Source organism: Eptatretus burgeri, chromosome 16 (assembly GCF_056783735.1).
Source record: "Eptatretus burgeri isolate ZD-2024b chromosome 16, Ebu_testis_v1, whole genome shotgun sequence".
Classification (NCBI taxonomy): domain Eukaryota; kingdom Metazoa; phylum Chordata; class Myxini; order Myxiniformes; family Myxinidae; genus Eptatretus; species Eptatretus burgeri.
In genome coordinates this window covers 29,423,940-29,440,872 of record NC_140976.1, presented here as the reverse complement: position 1 = coordinate 29,440,872, position 16,933 = coordinate 29,423,940, and the positions used below count along the sequence as shown (strand labels likewise).

Below are 16,933 nucleotides of genomic sequence, written 5' to 3'. Positions count from 1 at the left end.
TTAAAGTTTATTGTTTCCTTGATTATGTTTTTCTTTATTCCCTTTAGCTTCTTATCACACCTTTCAATGTTATTATTATCAATATACGTAAAAGCATAAGACTGATCTCAATCCTATAAATTCACTCATGACCTTCCCACCCAATTCATCTTTAAACTTACCAATAACCATTTTATTCTTTGATGAAAACAACACATCACCTGACTTATAATTACTTGTATCATATATATCAATATTATCAATCATATCCTCATATACATCACTTGTCTTAATTTCTGATATAAAACTATCTGTATCCATATATAACAATGACACATTATCCTTATACTTTGAATTTAAATTATTATAGTAATAGTCATACATTAACGACTTTCAAAAGTCAAGTATTGATGTTCCTATATAAATAGGTTTATCCATTTAAATACTCTCTTTTTTCAAATGAATAGCACAAAAGTTCTTTGAAAACACCTCCGCTCGTTCAAAACTCGGTCTATTAATTAACTTTGAAGCCTGTTTCCAAGATGCAGCAAGTCTTATGTTTTGTCGATTCCTAACATTTTCTATAGTCTTTCCAAATACAGCATTATTCATTGATTTATAAAAGTCCTTCTCAAAATCTGTTTTTGCTTCTGTTCTCCTTTTTGTATTAAAATCAATATACTTCTTTAACCAATGACTTTGTTTAAATTTCAAAATTTGATGAATTTTTCTCACTCTCAACCCAGCAGATAAATATTGTCTCAAGTTCCTTTGATGCAAAACATAACTTTCTTTATCATTTAATGTAGTAAGTAGTTTTTCTGGAGATTTACCTTTTATATTAAATGACTGTTGGTAATCACTGAACCATTATTTTCTTGGACTTTCTTTATCAGGGGTATAAGGTAGGTCTTTATGTTTGTGATGAAGTTCTTCTGGATATTTTACATCAACCTCAAAATAATATCCAACTTCAGCTTCATCCAATTCTTTTTGAGAGGAGACAACAATGTCTTGTAAAACTTTTCATAATGTTTTTCTTTAACCCATTTAAGTTTTCCATAAGGTAAAGATTGAGACATAACCCACCCATACAAATCGTTATCATCATAATACATCAGGTAAGAGTTGGCCTCATTCTTATTATAATCAGGAAGATATTTATTTGCTTTAGCATATCTCTTGGAACATACTTGAGATATTCCTCCTCTTTTAGCCTTCTCTATCATTAAAAGCATATCCATATCACTGATTAATTCCAAATTCTGTTTTGTCATTTTTGACATAGCACTCCAAGCCAAACCCGGGGCCGTGTAATAGTGAGCGAGGTCTCATCCATAAGAATTTTTATTATGACAGACTGTTCTAAAAGTTTCAAACACATCAGTCAATAACAATACATCAGCTTTAAGATACAAATCATGATATTCTCCAAGATTTTTATATTAAACTTCTCCCAAACCTTTTTAGCTTGTGTATAATCTCTATCGGAAATATGAGTTTTATTCAACTTGTCATAGAAACTTTCCCTTGAAGGAAGTTGTGTTTCTTTAAACTTCTCAAATGAATCCATATAGTCATACGGATATATTCCCTTTTGTGATAATAGATCAATCTCTTCTTGATTTGAGAAATGTGATTTAAGATTCGGTAAGTTTTTAATATTCGACTAGCATAACCCACGCTCTGCGCGACATATTGGGGTGGGTTTGTTTGAGAAAGGAACTGATGCAGAGTATCAGTCGTAATTTTACTTTAATGCAGTAAGTGGAATATGATTTCACTATTTCAGAACCATTTTATTTACTTTTTTGTACCATGCACCTCATATGGTCTTTGAGATAATGTAAGCCAAATATCACGTTACTCGAGCGCAGAACAAAGTCGAAAATAGCGCGACACAAAACCACAAACTCGGAAATAATATAAGATGGTTAGTTAGATAATGGACTTGCCATAAACTTGTATGTGTCAAGAAATCTGATATGGGTTATGGGGGATGTATGAATTGTTTTTGTGAATGAGATGTATTTTTGATCTGTGTTAGGAATGGCAGAAATATCTCCAGATGTCTTTGAAAGTTCATTTATAAATAGATGTGTGTCATAGTGAGCGTTGTTGTGAAGAAAGACAGGAATAAAGTTTGGGGGCTTGTAATTAAGATTATAATGGGAATGAGCTGGACCTCTATATTTACCAGTCAGATGACAGTGATCTCTAACCTTGACCTCTCCCTCAATTTTCTCCTCACAAATATGACAGATACTGTTCTTTCTAAATTACTTTTTCTCTCCCTTTGTTAATGACATTGGTTTATAGGTTTTAACCATTATTTCTCTTAGTCTTGTACAGTCTTTTTCCAATCGTCTTACAAACTCCTCTGAGGCATCTTCTCCTCTATAAAGTTCTAACTTGTATTCATCACCAACAGATGATTTGATATAATAACAGAAACCACAAGGAGTATGTTTTTGATATTTATTTGCATATGATTTATTTGGATTTGGAGAAACAGTATCTATCTTTTCAAGGATACTTTCAAAATCAGCATATATCACAAACGGATGTTTTATAGATTTGTTAAAATCTTTGAATGATATGTTTGAACCTGCTTTTGGTAAATTCATTATGGTTGATTTATGATTACTACAATATTTCAAATGTTGATTTCATCGTTCTTTTGTATGAAAGGAGTTGAGACATTTCTTACAAGGATACGTTTTACATTTTCTCTTGTATAGTTGTGATTTGGTTAATCTTGATAAATTTTTGATGAAAGCATAATGTGATTCTTGCTTTGACGTAAAGTAGAGAAGGTCAATGTGTGTTTCATCATTTTTATAGTTGTTTGAAATTTTTAATATCTGAACTTTGTTTGTATCCGTTAATCCATATACATTAACAGATAGATTATTAATTTTTTCAAATTTATGAATATCTCTCAATGACATTGGAAACTTTAAATCTTTAACATTTAATGTATTCTGGTATTTCTTATAATGTTCAACGCTTTCAGGATTCCATTGTGGAGGATGTCAGTGAGCAAGAACAGACCATAGAAAACATTTATTATCTTTGTTTTGAATATTAACAACCGCTTTCTTAAGTTTTATCTCTTTTGGTAAATCAATACAAGAAGAAGCTTGAAGAGGATCTGATGTTAAGATGTGTATATCTAAAAAGATTATTTTTGTAATGGTAATTCCACTACCTACTACAGTGTTATCAACATCTTGTTCTTGTCTCTGGAGTTCATCATAAACATCACATCTTACAAAATCTTGAAATGATGAGATAAAGTGAGGGTTTGTCCTCATATAGGGAGTAGTTTCATCACCTTCTCTTACCATATTCAATTTTACTCCCAGAGAAAACTTAAAAGTTTTCATTTCACTTAATGTGTTTTTAATTTTCATTTCAATATTTTGTTTAACCATATCAACAGCTTCAATGATTGAAGATGGTCCAGGGTCTTGAAAGCGAAACAATCTTATTTTTAGATGTCCTTTAAATGCCCCATCAGTGTTTTCAATGGAGAATTTAGTGGCACCTTCCCTTTCTTCATTGTTCTTGTGTTTGCGTTGATTGAAGGTGTTTATTATTTAAAATTTTTTTAAGAATATCATTATCACATCTATCACAATGTTTTGTTTCTTGGTCAAGTGGAGATATTTGTCTGAAAAGATTGAATGTGTGTTTGTTGGTTTGAAAGTGTTTTTTTTATAACATTTATATTCATGATTACAAACATCGCAGTTCATTGTATTCACCATATTTATATAACAAAACTTTGCTTAAAATAAAATTTTCTTGATGAAAATTTCGTTTTAATTCAGAGGTAATCTGTGCTTAAAACCATTTTATCCTCCAACTTTTTTCACTTAATAAATACAATGTATCAAGACACAAAAGACAAGTTTCAATCAATCTCTTCATTTGTAAAAGATACTGAAAAATATGTCAAGGATGTAAAATTGAATACAGATAAATATAACAACTATTGGATAAAACAATTATGGTGAATAATATGAGTTCTTCAATTTCCTTCAGTGGAAGGGCTTTTAGTATATCTGGAAGAACTCGTATATCTATATATAGTATATCTTTTGTATATAGTATATATATATATATATATATATATATATATATATATATATATATATATTTTAGTATATCTGCACCTATCACTTATTAAAGTAGCTCTAACAAAAGTTTCTCCTCCTCTTCTGGCAATATATTCAAAACTAGAAAAAGCAATGAAACAAGAAAAAGTATCAAAAAAGAAAAACCTCATGGATGAAGCTTTAGAAAGAAAAGATAAGATCATCTGTAATATGCAAGGAGAAATTAGCATTTTTTTCAACAACCCTAAAGATGTATATCCTGATTACCAGTAAGATGACAGTGATCCCTCAATCCCTTAATGTTAATATGTCATGACAAAACATAATATGTTAATATGACCGGATGTTAATATGTCAGGTGAAATGACATTTCATTCAGTAGTAGTTAAGGATCATTTTAAAATTACCTTTAATATAAAAAAAATGTAGTAGTTGAATTTGTTAATGAAAAAAGGAATATATATATATATATATATATATATATATATATATATATATATATATATATATATATATATATATATATATATATAGTAATGTTTTTTCTACGAATTAAATACGAGTCATTATTCAACTGAAGATTTTGAAGATTATGAGAGTGATGATAGTATTTCTGTTGGAACAGAAGTCAGTGATGATACCGAGAGTTTGTGTTCAAATGATAGTTTTGAAAGTAGTTTTATAGATGATTGTGAAAGTACCGAAGATGATATTGAAGATTAATTTTATTTGAAGTAAATTTTACTTTATAAATATGAATCGTATACTAGATCTTGAGCCCCTTGAATTCCCTGATTCTCCATATGAGAAATTTGAGAATTGTCCTGCATGTGATAGAGTGGGATTAAACACAGAGTCAAAAGCCTCTAAACAATGTATATTCTGTGATTATCTTCTAATTAATGATAATAAAAAATATAAAAAGGAATATAATTCTTTTAGATTTACACCAAAAATGAATTACTTTACAAGATTGATTAGAGAAATGAATGTAAAGTATGAGGGTGATAACACGCCTTTCCTTACAATGGAAGAAACTGAACGTAATAGAGAAATGTTCAAAGGATTGTTGTTATATATTATTCACGATTGCCATTTTCAGGGAAATATCAACACAAGATATTGAATAAATAAAATAATGGATTATCTTGAAATTAAACCCAAACTGAGGATAAAATATAGAGTTTGTAAAAAAGCCAATAATAAATTAAATAACCTGTTTTCCAAATATATAAATGAATGATTTTTTACCCATTTTGGAAAATAAGATAAAATTTAACAATCATAAAAATCTTAAAAAGTCATTAAGATGTCTCATAGTTGGTTCAAGCGTATGTGGAAAAACCTGCTTACTTTTAAAGATTCTCCTTACTCCCAACTTTTTAGATTATGATAATTTAATAATTTTCACAAAGTCAAGTTTTCAACCTGACGATCAACTACACTCACAATGTTTTAATGCTGGTCTTCAAAAAGAAGATATAATCGATTTATTTAAACTTCAAAACAAACTAAATGATTGCAACATTGAAGATATAATACAACTATTTTGTGATACACAGAGATATAAAAAGACATCAAAACCGATAACTTGTATTCTTAGTGATAATACGGATGATATACTTTCTCCCCAAGATTTGGATAAATCAAAAAAGAACCTCGTTATCTTTGATGATTTTGTTAATGAAAGAAACCAAATTGTAATGGATAGCTACTACACAAGAGGGAGACATTCTTCTTGTAATTGTATTTATCTTACTCAATCATACTTTCAACTCCTTCGTCACTCAATAAGAAACAATGCTAATACTTTTATTTTATTCAAGTTAAATTCAATAGCTATAAACAATTTTTGGAGAGACAATTTTCTACATTATGTAGTAAAAAGGAATTTGGGGATTATATGAAGCACACGACTGAAAAATATAAATATATTGTTGTGAAACAAGATGAGATATTAAGGGATATATTTTTTATTTTATAAACAATTACATATATAAATGACAACTATTATTATAAATCTTGTGGGTAAATTTGCTTCTGGAAAAAACTTTCATAAATCAAGGTTCTTGTATAGTACAAATGAGAATATTGTAAATTTGCTTAAAAAGCACCATGTAGTTCATATTGTATCAACAACTAGAGCAATAAGACCTGGAGAAGTAGAAGGTAAAGATTATTACTATATTTCAGTAGCGGAACATATGCGATTGAGGAATGAAGGTCAAATATTTGAGGAGGTTTCTCTTGGTAGAACAAAATATTCACATTGTAAGAGTGAGTTAAAGAAACTAAAATCTGGCGGTCTTGGGATATTAGAAACAAATCCAGAAGGAATGAGACAAATTATTAAACATCTGAGTGGTAATGGGGTTAAGATTTTATCATTCAGTTTTGATGTTGATGAAGAAACTCAACGCAAACACATGAAGAGCAGAGATACAAGTATTTGTGAAGAAGAAATTACAACTCGTATTAATGTGAATAAAGAATTTGATAAAATATTTAAAGAAAAGGATTTATTTGAACACATCTACTTTAATGATTAAGAAAAGGAAAATTTCCCTGTTGATCTTTACAATTCATTAAATGATATTTTCCAATAAATAAATGGATGCAAAAGAAAGAGCAAGAAGATTTAAGGAACATCAAGAGTTGGTTTCAAAAGTTGTAAAAAAACAGGAAGACATAAAGAAGAAACACAGACAGAAACTAACGGGTGAAGAAGCATTTTATTGTAGTAGATAGTAGAAGAATCGTGCAAATTATGATACAAGCATCATAAACTTAAAAATAACTACAAAATTTGGCATTTCTGTTCTGCAGGGCTTTCTGATCAAATCTGCCCAATTGGCCATTTGAAAATCCAAATTTGGAAAAATTTGAAGAAGAAAAAAAAAAAACTTCAAAAAAATTTGAAGTCACAGCTGGCTGAAATTGTTGAAGCGCAAGTGAACATCCCAGACAGAGAACCAAGGGGAGATGCAGTCATCATTGATGGCTCAGCACTTATCAATTCCCTACCTCCACGCACTTCAAAGATATTTGATGACTATGCTAAAGAAGACCATCCCAAAGGTGGAATCCTATGGTGCCAGGTACGAGAGGGTGGACGTAGTGTTTGATGTGTACAAGAAGTCAAGTCTGAAGTCCGAGGCAAGGTCGAAAAGGGGGCAAGGAATCAGAAGAAGAGTGACAGGAACCAGTAAGACCCCAAGTAACTGGAGAAGCTTTCTTCGAGATGACAGCAACAAGACTGAGCTGTTTCATTTCCTTGCGGAAAAGATGTGTGCAGCACAGACGACAAGCACAGTCATTGTCACAAAAGGAGAGGATGCCATTGGCATCCCAAGGAAGTCACTGGATGCTGTGTCTCCATGTTGACATGAAGAAGCTGACACTTGAATGTTTGTACACGCCAGGGATGCAAGCAAGTCCATTATCATTAAGGCTAATGACACGGACGTACTAGTCATCGCAATATCTGTACTGCCATCCTTACAGGAACTAGGTCCTGAGAAGATGTGAATTGCCTTTGGCCAAGGAGCCAAGGCACGATGGATTCCAGTCCATGAGGTAGTTTCTGCAATAGGGCCTGAGAAAGCTAGAGGGATCCCATACTTCCATGCGTTCACTGGATGTGACATCGTGTTTGCCTTCCGTGGTAAAGGGAAGAAAACTGCATGGCAGACTTGGAATGTCTTTGATGATGTTTCTGAAACATTCACCAATCTCAGCCAGCATCCAATATCGATTCGTGATCTTGACTTTTTTGAAGTTTTTTTTAATTCAAATTTTTCAAAATTTGGATTTTCAAATGGCCAATCAGGCAGATTTGATTAGAATCCCCTGGAGAACAAATGTGCCAAATTTGATGCTTGTATCATCATTTGCACGATTCCCCTGAAAAATTGCTGTTATCTGCCACACTATTTGAAAGAAAACAAAAGAAATTTTTGAAACCACTTTTAAAAACTTCCCAAGAAAAAATTATAGATGCTTCCACAGGTCCGACAATAGAATATACTCCTTAAAAACTTCAAATGTTAAAAGATTTCAGTCAAATGATGGAGGAAGAATTAGAGCATATAGGGGAATTAGAATATGATGATGAAGGATTATTTTAACAACTGGAAGAGATTAATCAACCCCCTGATTATATTGTGAAGGCTCTTCAAAACAATGAATGTTCAGCGGATTCAAAAACCAAAGCAGGACTCATTCCAACAGAACAATCAGCAATATTTCATCTTGTTCAAGAAAAGGGATTGATATTTAATGATGAATTAAGGTTCTTGAGTTCTGCTCAACCCCCTGATAAACTAACTCCGAGATTAATGTTTCTTCTAACAAAAGATGGAGAACAGGGTTCAACTGTGAGGGGTGAATCAAAGTATTTTAATAATCCATTGGATATAAAAAATGAGAATGATAAAGCATATATTGATTTATTAAACTCGCTTGATTATGGCGTGTTTGTTGCCAGTAAAGGAAGGAAGAATGAAAAAGAGAAACACATTATTGAGGCTTTAAGTAGCCTTGGTTCAGGTATTAGTTTTCTTCCAAATGACCCATCACAATTAGTTAATAGACTGTTATTGCTGTTAGGTAGTAAGAAGGCTGGAAATAACAATTGTTTTAATGAAGCATCAGCCATTTTAGACCAGTCGATGAACATGAAAATAATTGATAAATGTCAATACAAAGACATTTTATCCCATATTAAATAAGATGAGAAGCACAATCCTTAGTTTTAATTTCACAAGCGACCACACATCTTCATTCCCATACCCACTACAACTTGACGCAACAAAAGAATATGAGGCATCTTCATTGTCCATGGAAACTTATAATACCTTATTTAATATCACCGAGAAAAATGACAAGTTTAGTTATAATCCGGGAAGTGGATACAAAATGATAACACTTTCACCCGGAGCATATGAGATTTCTCAAATATCTTCCGAAATTGCTCGTCTTATGAAAGAACAGGGTGATGAACCAAAAAATATTGTTATAGATATTCAAAAACATACTTCAAAATCAACGATTAAACTTAAAAATAACTACAAGGTTGATTTCACAATTGATAATTCATTTAGAGAGTTATTGGGTTTCTCCTCAAAAAAGATTGAAACTAATGGGACGTTTTACAGTGATAATGTTATTCCAATATACTCAGACATAAATTCGGTATTAATTCACTGTGATTTGATTGATGGCGCTTATAATGATGGAATAAGAACAAATACAATATTTTCATTCAGCGCATACTCAACCCCAATTGGTCATAAATTCAATATGGAACCCAAAAATCTGGTTTATCTTCCTGTTTCAGGAAAAACCATACACAGAGTAAATCTTAGGATAACTGACCAAGATAATCGCATGATTTATTTTAATGGAGAAATTATATCCATCAGAATTCACCGATGTGAAGCTTTCCAATAAATAAATACGATGGTTATTGTGAGGAAACACGAGTTGGGAAAATATAAAATAATTACAGGGGATGGGATGTTCCTTTCCCAATACTACAAGGGTGAAGGTATGTATAAAAGTTACTGGTGAGTAACGCCCATGAGAGTTACTGGTGCACATTAGATATCCCACTGTGTCCTTTCCTAAGAGTAGGTTAGTATGCCAACACCAAGTCCTAATTCCAAAAATTCCTACCCTGACGAAGAAGTCGAGGGCAATGGCAAATTACAGTGCTATAAAGTGTGGGAAATGTAGCGGGTGCTATAAAGAGTATAAAAGATGCCCAAAAGGAATCTCATAAATTACCAGGAATAAAATAAATTAAGAAAGGCAAAACTCAGTTGTCTCCCCAAGAACGACAGAAAATAATTCAAATACTTGGGTCAGGGTTTCAAAAGTTTTAACATCTTTTTCCTAAATAAATACAAGTATGGAAGCAATTGATAGTATCTATGATTTCGATGATAGCATTGTCATCTCAAACTCCACTAAAAAAGAAGATTACTTCAAGGTAAATGCAATAACTGGAACAGACTGGAATACAAATGGAACAAAAAGTTTTGAAATAAATAATCAACAAACTTATTGTTTTGGTCGGGCTGATTCTGGGTTCTTACTAAAATATTTGAATCTAGCCGAAAGTTTCTTGTTGTGTAAATTTACATTCACTAAGGCTGCGACTAACACAAACGCTACACTCGTAAACGATTTCTTCTGGAAAATGTTTGATAGTGTTCATTTGTACATTGGAACACAAGAAGTTGAAGCGGTTGATTATGTCTCTGCTACATCTGAAATGATGAAATTTACACTATATACATTCAGTGATAGAATGGGAAAGGGGGCTGTCGAAGGTTTTATTCCTGATATGTCAATGGGAACAAACACAGACCCTGGATATAGTCAAAAGAAAGGAATGTATAATGATGATACAAAAGCAGGTAATAGTTTTAATGTGGCAGTTCCTCTTAAAGGTAGATTTGGATTTTGTGATCATGATAAAGTTCTGTATGGTCTTAAAATTAGATTTCAACTGCAAATGAATGATAATGAAAATAGATTGCTTTTGGTGTGGCTAATGCTTTTGCTGCTCAGAATAAATTTGTTATTGATGAAATTAGTTGGTATATTTGTGAATATACTCCTAATCTTAAAACAGAAGAGATGTTGAATGGAAGACTTAACTCAAAGAAGCCACTCAATGTATCATACCTTAAAAGAAGATGCCAACACGTTAAACTGAACCAAACCACTTACACGTGGAATTTGGGTGTTCTGGAAGGAAAGCCACGATATCTGTGGATCATTTAAAAAACAAGGACAAATGTGTCCAAGAGCTGCGTCCTAAAGGTTTTGTCTTCACCACAAGAAGAAGAAGAACAACAACAACAACAATGTGGAGCTCTCTTAGAGCCAGTGTTCGCAACGCGACGTGGCTAAAAATTCATTACAGAAAGTCGAAACATCAGAATTTTGATCACAGTAACAATAATAACAACAACATCCGATATTTCGTCACGTGCCTTGATGGAGCCAATAGAGAGACCCGTCATGGAGGCTTCTCGTTCATGACGAGAAAATAGTGTATTTACGAAATTACAACACATTAAATGGAATAATCTTTAAATAGTAACTTGAACTTTTCGAAACTTGAAAGCAAATGTCTGAATATATTTAAAAGTTCATGATAGACACTCTCAAAAGGCACCCTCAATGCGAGGATGTGTACAGGTGTTTAGTATTTAAGGAGATCCAGATCCTGTATGTAAAAGAGCCGCGTCCTAAAGGTTTTGTCTTCACCAGAAGAAGAAGAAGAAGAAGAAGAAGAAGAAGAAGAACAAGAAGAAGAAGAACAAGAAGAAGAAGAACAACGCGGAGCTCTCTTAGAGCCAGCGTTCGCTACGCGAGATGCGGCTAAAACAGATGGTGATACTGCTACTGATAAGAATAATGCATTGAGTGATAATGCTAAGGTGAAACAACTTCGCGTTTCTCCAGATGGAACATTTTATCCACGAGATAGATTGGAAATTAATTGGGAAAAAAATGATTATACTGAAGCATACAAGTCTTACCAAAAGGTGTGTGAAAGCAATGGAAATAAAGAACCCATTTTGGATATGACAGCATTTAAAAGTCTGTACACAATCTATGCGATTGACCTGAGTGCTCAAAAGGAAACTATAAAGTCTAATTGAGTAGATACTTCCCTATGCATTGAAAGAGGAGAGAGTGAAGAAGTTGATACATATTGTTTGTTTTTGGAAGAAACAGAATTATAGATTAATACAGATAATGGTGTTATGATTAGTCTTACATAATTTTTTGGATAAATAAATGAGTAGTAAAGTGCCAACTGGGGTATATGTTAATCAAATCAATCTTCATAAACTATCATCTTGTATTCAAAATCAAAAGCCTTGTATGATTAACGTTAATACAATTCAGAGAAAAGGAGCAGTAAGAATTGATGTTTTGCTCACAAGAGAACCGATGAGTCAAACCTCGTCGCAAAGGTCATTGATTGGGGAGTGACGTGGCCATATTTCAGAGGTATTGAATTTCACGATTTTTACTAAGTTCATCATAATATGACAATTTCACTTGCATCTCAAGAATTTTTTTACAATTTAGGTCTAAGAGGGGGGGAAAAAAAAAGAAAAAAGACTCTGTTGTGCCATAAGTCTGTACATATATTTGGAAACTTGAACATCGGGGTTCCATTACCTCCCAAATGCAGAAAAGGTCATCTTTGGATTCCAAGGTGTTGCAAGCAACTGAAACTTCTGGCAACATTCTGTCTGCCAGGGCATCCATCACACGTTTGCCCTCGACAGCTATGGCCCCCATCGAATCCAGTAAGGGTTTGTATATATCTGGAAACTGACAGTGCAAAGTCATATCACTAAAAATACAAGTTTTCCTTGGCATGCATGAAAAACAAATTCCATCGAAACATGCAGCTGCTGCTGTTCCTACCTTGTTCACATTGCCCTTCACAGCCGAGACGAGCGTGCTCGTGGATCGAGGAATGTTGGTATTCGTTAACAACACACTCAGTGGTGGTATGCTGGGGGGAAAGGCAGATAGTCATGCTTCTGATAGTCAAATTTAACTCTTAGTTTACCCATTACTGCAAATTGGCAAACTTGTTTTTGTTTTCCATCAGTTTACATTCCATGGTCAGACAGAATCATATACAGGGAGCACAAAATTTTACGTTTGAGCTGCTGAGTCTGGGTTCAATTCCAGACCTGACCAACTGTAAGACTGGTGCTCTACAGTCTGGGAGTCAAATCGCAAAGTACACCATCCCTCGGATAGATGTTAAGTTGGTGTCCTGTGTGCTGGTATTGGTGGTTTTAACAAACAAAAAAAGATCAAAACTGTGTCTTTTGTGGAGAATCTCAGAACACCTTCAATCAGGTGATCATAAGCGTGGCCGATATTGAAGTAGTAAGAGTTTGCACTGTCTCACCATTGTGTTTTAAATCGAAATGCTGGTAAAAATGTGCAATTTTTTTTATTGTAAATTAATCAAATCCCACAAGGGATTATTCCTTTTATTAATGTATTTTAAAGTCTCTCATTGAATGATTGTTATTACCTTTTCAATTCCGAGATGTGTCCACTTTGATAACTCAAAGCACCTCCTGAAAAATCGATGAAAACAGCAAGTAAACAATTGCCGAGTTTATTCATAACAATGTTTGAAATGGCATTTTGTTTACTACAGACTACAGTCCTTTGAAACCATGCTGCTCAGGGCCATGTGTGTTCAAGTTTAGAGTTGCTAGGAGTGGCGGGGATGGGGTGCCAGCAAGATGGCTTAAAAGTCGCTTTTGAGCTTTCCTGAACTTTGAGCCATCTGTGGTGTTTTCCTGACCAGTCTATAAGTTGTTTCATTGGTGTTTTGCAGACAGGGTGTCACATCAAACAGTGTGCCACTCATAGGAAGAACCAAATTGGGAACCCATCTGCCCATGAGAGTTACTGGTGCACGTTAGATATCCCACTGTGTCCTTTCCTAAGAGTAGGCTAGTATGCCAACACCAAGGCCTAATTCCAAAAATTCCTACCCTGACTAAGAAGTCAAGGGGCAATGGCAAATCACCCATTATAATCCTTACCAACAAACACTGCTTTGTCAGCAGGGACCAGCCATTGGGCGGCGAGAAGCCAGCAGCTTTCCTTAGGTAGCTCGCAACTGTCTCACTCCCAACTCTGTCCTTTGAACTTTTCGTTCAGGTTTCACCATCTGCTTTGAACCGACATGTGATAAGTGTGTGTGTGTGTGTGTGTGTGTGTGTGTGTGTGTGTGTGTGTGTGTGTGTGTGTGTGTGTGTGTGTGTGTGTGATTTACATGATATGAATCAGCCCCACTTGACATCATTATGGAGATGCCGGTGCTGTCTAATACAAGACACGTTGGGTAATTCTCCAGCGAGAATACGAGAACAATACGAGATCTAAATGTCCGATGCAACAGGACTGAAATTCGCCTTCCAAAGTTTTGTGGTCCTTTCTCAAATTTTGTTCTTTCCATTGTTTTTTCCTTTGCACTTAATGTTGTTGTTTTGATTTGCCTTACACATGTGACTTTTGTTGGCAGCGATACAGGAAGCCATTTTGCTTTCTTTTATTTTTTTTTTGCTGCAATCGTGAAGTCTGTTTTCTAGAACCCTTTTTAAAAATCCAATTCGTGTTCCACAGCAAGGATGTTATGGCTAAATAAAAATGCAACTTGTACTCATTTCTAACAGAGGGAATCAGAAAATTGCATGTGAGCATACCCAAGGCTACAAGAGGAATGCTCTCCTGATCATTTGATTCTGCTGTATTGATCTGTAAAATGACCACCACAGTCCATTACGAACCAAAATCTGAACCCTCTATTGGAAAATATACACTCGGAAAACAGGTTGCACACCTTCAAAATTCAAGTAATACTGGTGTAGCACAAAGCCTTCAACAAATACATCCTGCACCAATAGAAAATACGATCCAGAAAAAGGAGGAAATGTTACATGATACAACATCAAAATACAAAATGGTTTCACATCAAACCTCAATAATAAAAAATTACCCCCGTGTGGGGGTGACGGTCATCTCTATAATACCACAAGTTCTCAATGTTCAGTTATGACAAAAGACTACTGCGCAGTTCTACTGCGCAGTTCTACTGCGCAGCTCAACTGCGCAGTTTGGTTAAAGATGACTCGGCATTTTGGCGCGCGCACGAAATTATATTTTGAAAATAAATGCCGACGTTTACATTTCGGGTTTTGAAACTTTTGCACCTTTGGCGGAAAATGTATAAATATAAAAGGCTAAAAATGTGTTTTATATTTATATTTCATTTCTCCTTCCTTCCTTCTTTGCGAATCGCATCGGCGTTTTTGGCCATCTTCCAGATTACGTGACGATCAAACAGGAAGGAAATTCAAAAATCTGTCCAGTTAGATACAAGATAATATTTTTTACTATCATAATCAATAAACAGTTGCCAAATATCTTGTAGAATAGCAGACTAGATAGGTTTTGAAAATGGCGATTTTTATAACTTACGTGACCTCATGACTTTGACCCTGACCTTGAAACCGGACAAAAGTTATATCGTTGTGCAACACTCATCGACCTCTACCCACATACTAAATTTCATCAAGATCGAAAAGAAAAATTGTTGACGGACGGACGAACAACAGACGTATGGACGTACGGACGGACATTTGGTCCGGCTTTACCGAGATGACCTAAAAAGGAGCCCCATGGGGGACTGATTATTATTTCCCCAACAGGAAGGGGGTGGGGTGACCTTACTGTCACCAGATATGCCTCCACCCACATTATCACATCATTATACATACTTGTACAAAGTTTGATTTAAATTCCTGAACCCAGATTCAAAATATTAAATAATTCTGGCTGCCAGATCATGCGTCCGATCAGGTTGAAATTTAAAACATATATTCACCATGACTATTAAATCATAATTGTGGTGTTTCACTATGATTGATGAAGCGGTTCATGAAAAAGAATCTTTAAAAGATTTTTGTTCAATCCAATATGGCTGCCAGACCATGTGACCTATTAATTAATCATGAACACCCTGGGATTCCCAATGCTTGCAGATTATGTGGGTGAAGTTTCCCCTCGATCTGTCAAGCCATTCTGGAGAAGAATATTTTTAAAGGTTTATTCTTCAAAAAAAGATCATAGCTGCCAAGCCATGTGACCTATGATGTCATAGATGGAGAACTTTTTGTTCCTCATGGATAGACGATCATTCCTAATATGGAATAGGCAAAGCCTAGAAGCGAACGTAGAATTCTTCTTACATTCGCTTCTGACTTTACATAAAACTTGTTCACAACTGTATACTTGCCAACTATACCGTGGTACATGTAAGCGCCGCACAGCTGATGATTTTGACGCAATTTCCGGTTACTTCGGCCTGGATTCGGGATCAGCGATCAAATAATGTAAATCACGATTAAAAAATATTTTTTGATGATGCGATGATGATGATGATGATAAAAAAATCATCAAAATGATGATTTTGATGATTCTTTATTAAAATTAACTTTGGGGAAAAAATAATTGAATAAATAAATAAATAAACGATCACTTCTGGTCAAGAGTAAAAGAAATTAAAAGTTCCGGAAAGAGTTTCAAAATCACTCCCGGTAATGTTAAATACAAAATAAACACTTCCTGTCATGAAAAAAATCACTTTCGGAAGTATAAAATTAACTTTGGGAAAAAATAATTGAATAAATAAATAAACACTTCCGGTCATGATCTCCCGGCATGCATCATTCCCCATGACAAAAACCGGAAACAAAAAAAAAACCAGAAGCAAAAAAAAAACGGAAGCAAAATGGTCATAGCCAATGATACGGATTCACAATTGCCAGGGTATTGTGTTGTTTTTGTTGTTTCCTATTCTCTCATGTGCACGCGTTAATATTCAGAAGATAGAAATAAAACCCAATCGTGTTTATACACCGCACAGCGTTTAACAACAACCGGAAGCAAAAGGTCATAGCTAACGACACGGATTCTAAATAGCCAGGGGTATTGTGTTGTTGTTGTTGTTGTTGTTGTTGTTGTTGTTGATGTTTCCTATTCTCTCACGTGCACGCGTTAAGTATGAAGCTCACTGCGTTCGCTATAAAGTTTCACCTTGATCTGTTCAGCCGTTTTAGTCAAGAAAATTTTTGAAAGTTTTTTTATGTTAAAAACAATACGGCTGCTGAACGTGACCGATAATATCATCAATTTCCCCACCCCACCCCATACAATTTAGCCCTAGATGAGCCTCAAATTTTTTCACAATGATATTACAT

The 16,933-nt window shown here is 34.1% G+C and overlaps 1 protein-coding gene and 1 pseudogene across 1 annotated transcript in view; one reads left to right on the top strand and one right to left on the bottom strand.

The window, feature by feature from the left end:
* Window positions 1–16,933, bottom strand: part of MVK (mevalonate kinase) — a 53,725-nt gene that overhangs the window by 11,464 nt on the left and 25,328 nt on the right. Inside the window, exons 6-8 of the mRNA XM_085860269.1 lie at window positions 13,192–13,237; window positions 12,564–12,654; window positions 12,312–12,467 (exon numbers count right to left, since the gene is read on the bottom strand). Of these exons, the coding sequence (XP_085716395.1) occupies window positions 12,312–12,467; window positions 12,564–12,654; window positions 13,192–13,237 (293 nt within the window). The remainder of the gene's footprint in view (window positions 1–12,311; window positions 12,468–12,563; window positions 12,655–13,191; window positions 13,238–16,933) is intronic.
* LOC147010795 (uncharacterized) lies at window positions 6,714–8,833 on the top strand (annotated as a pseudogene).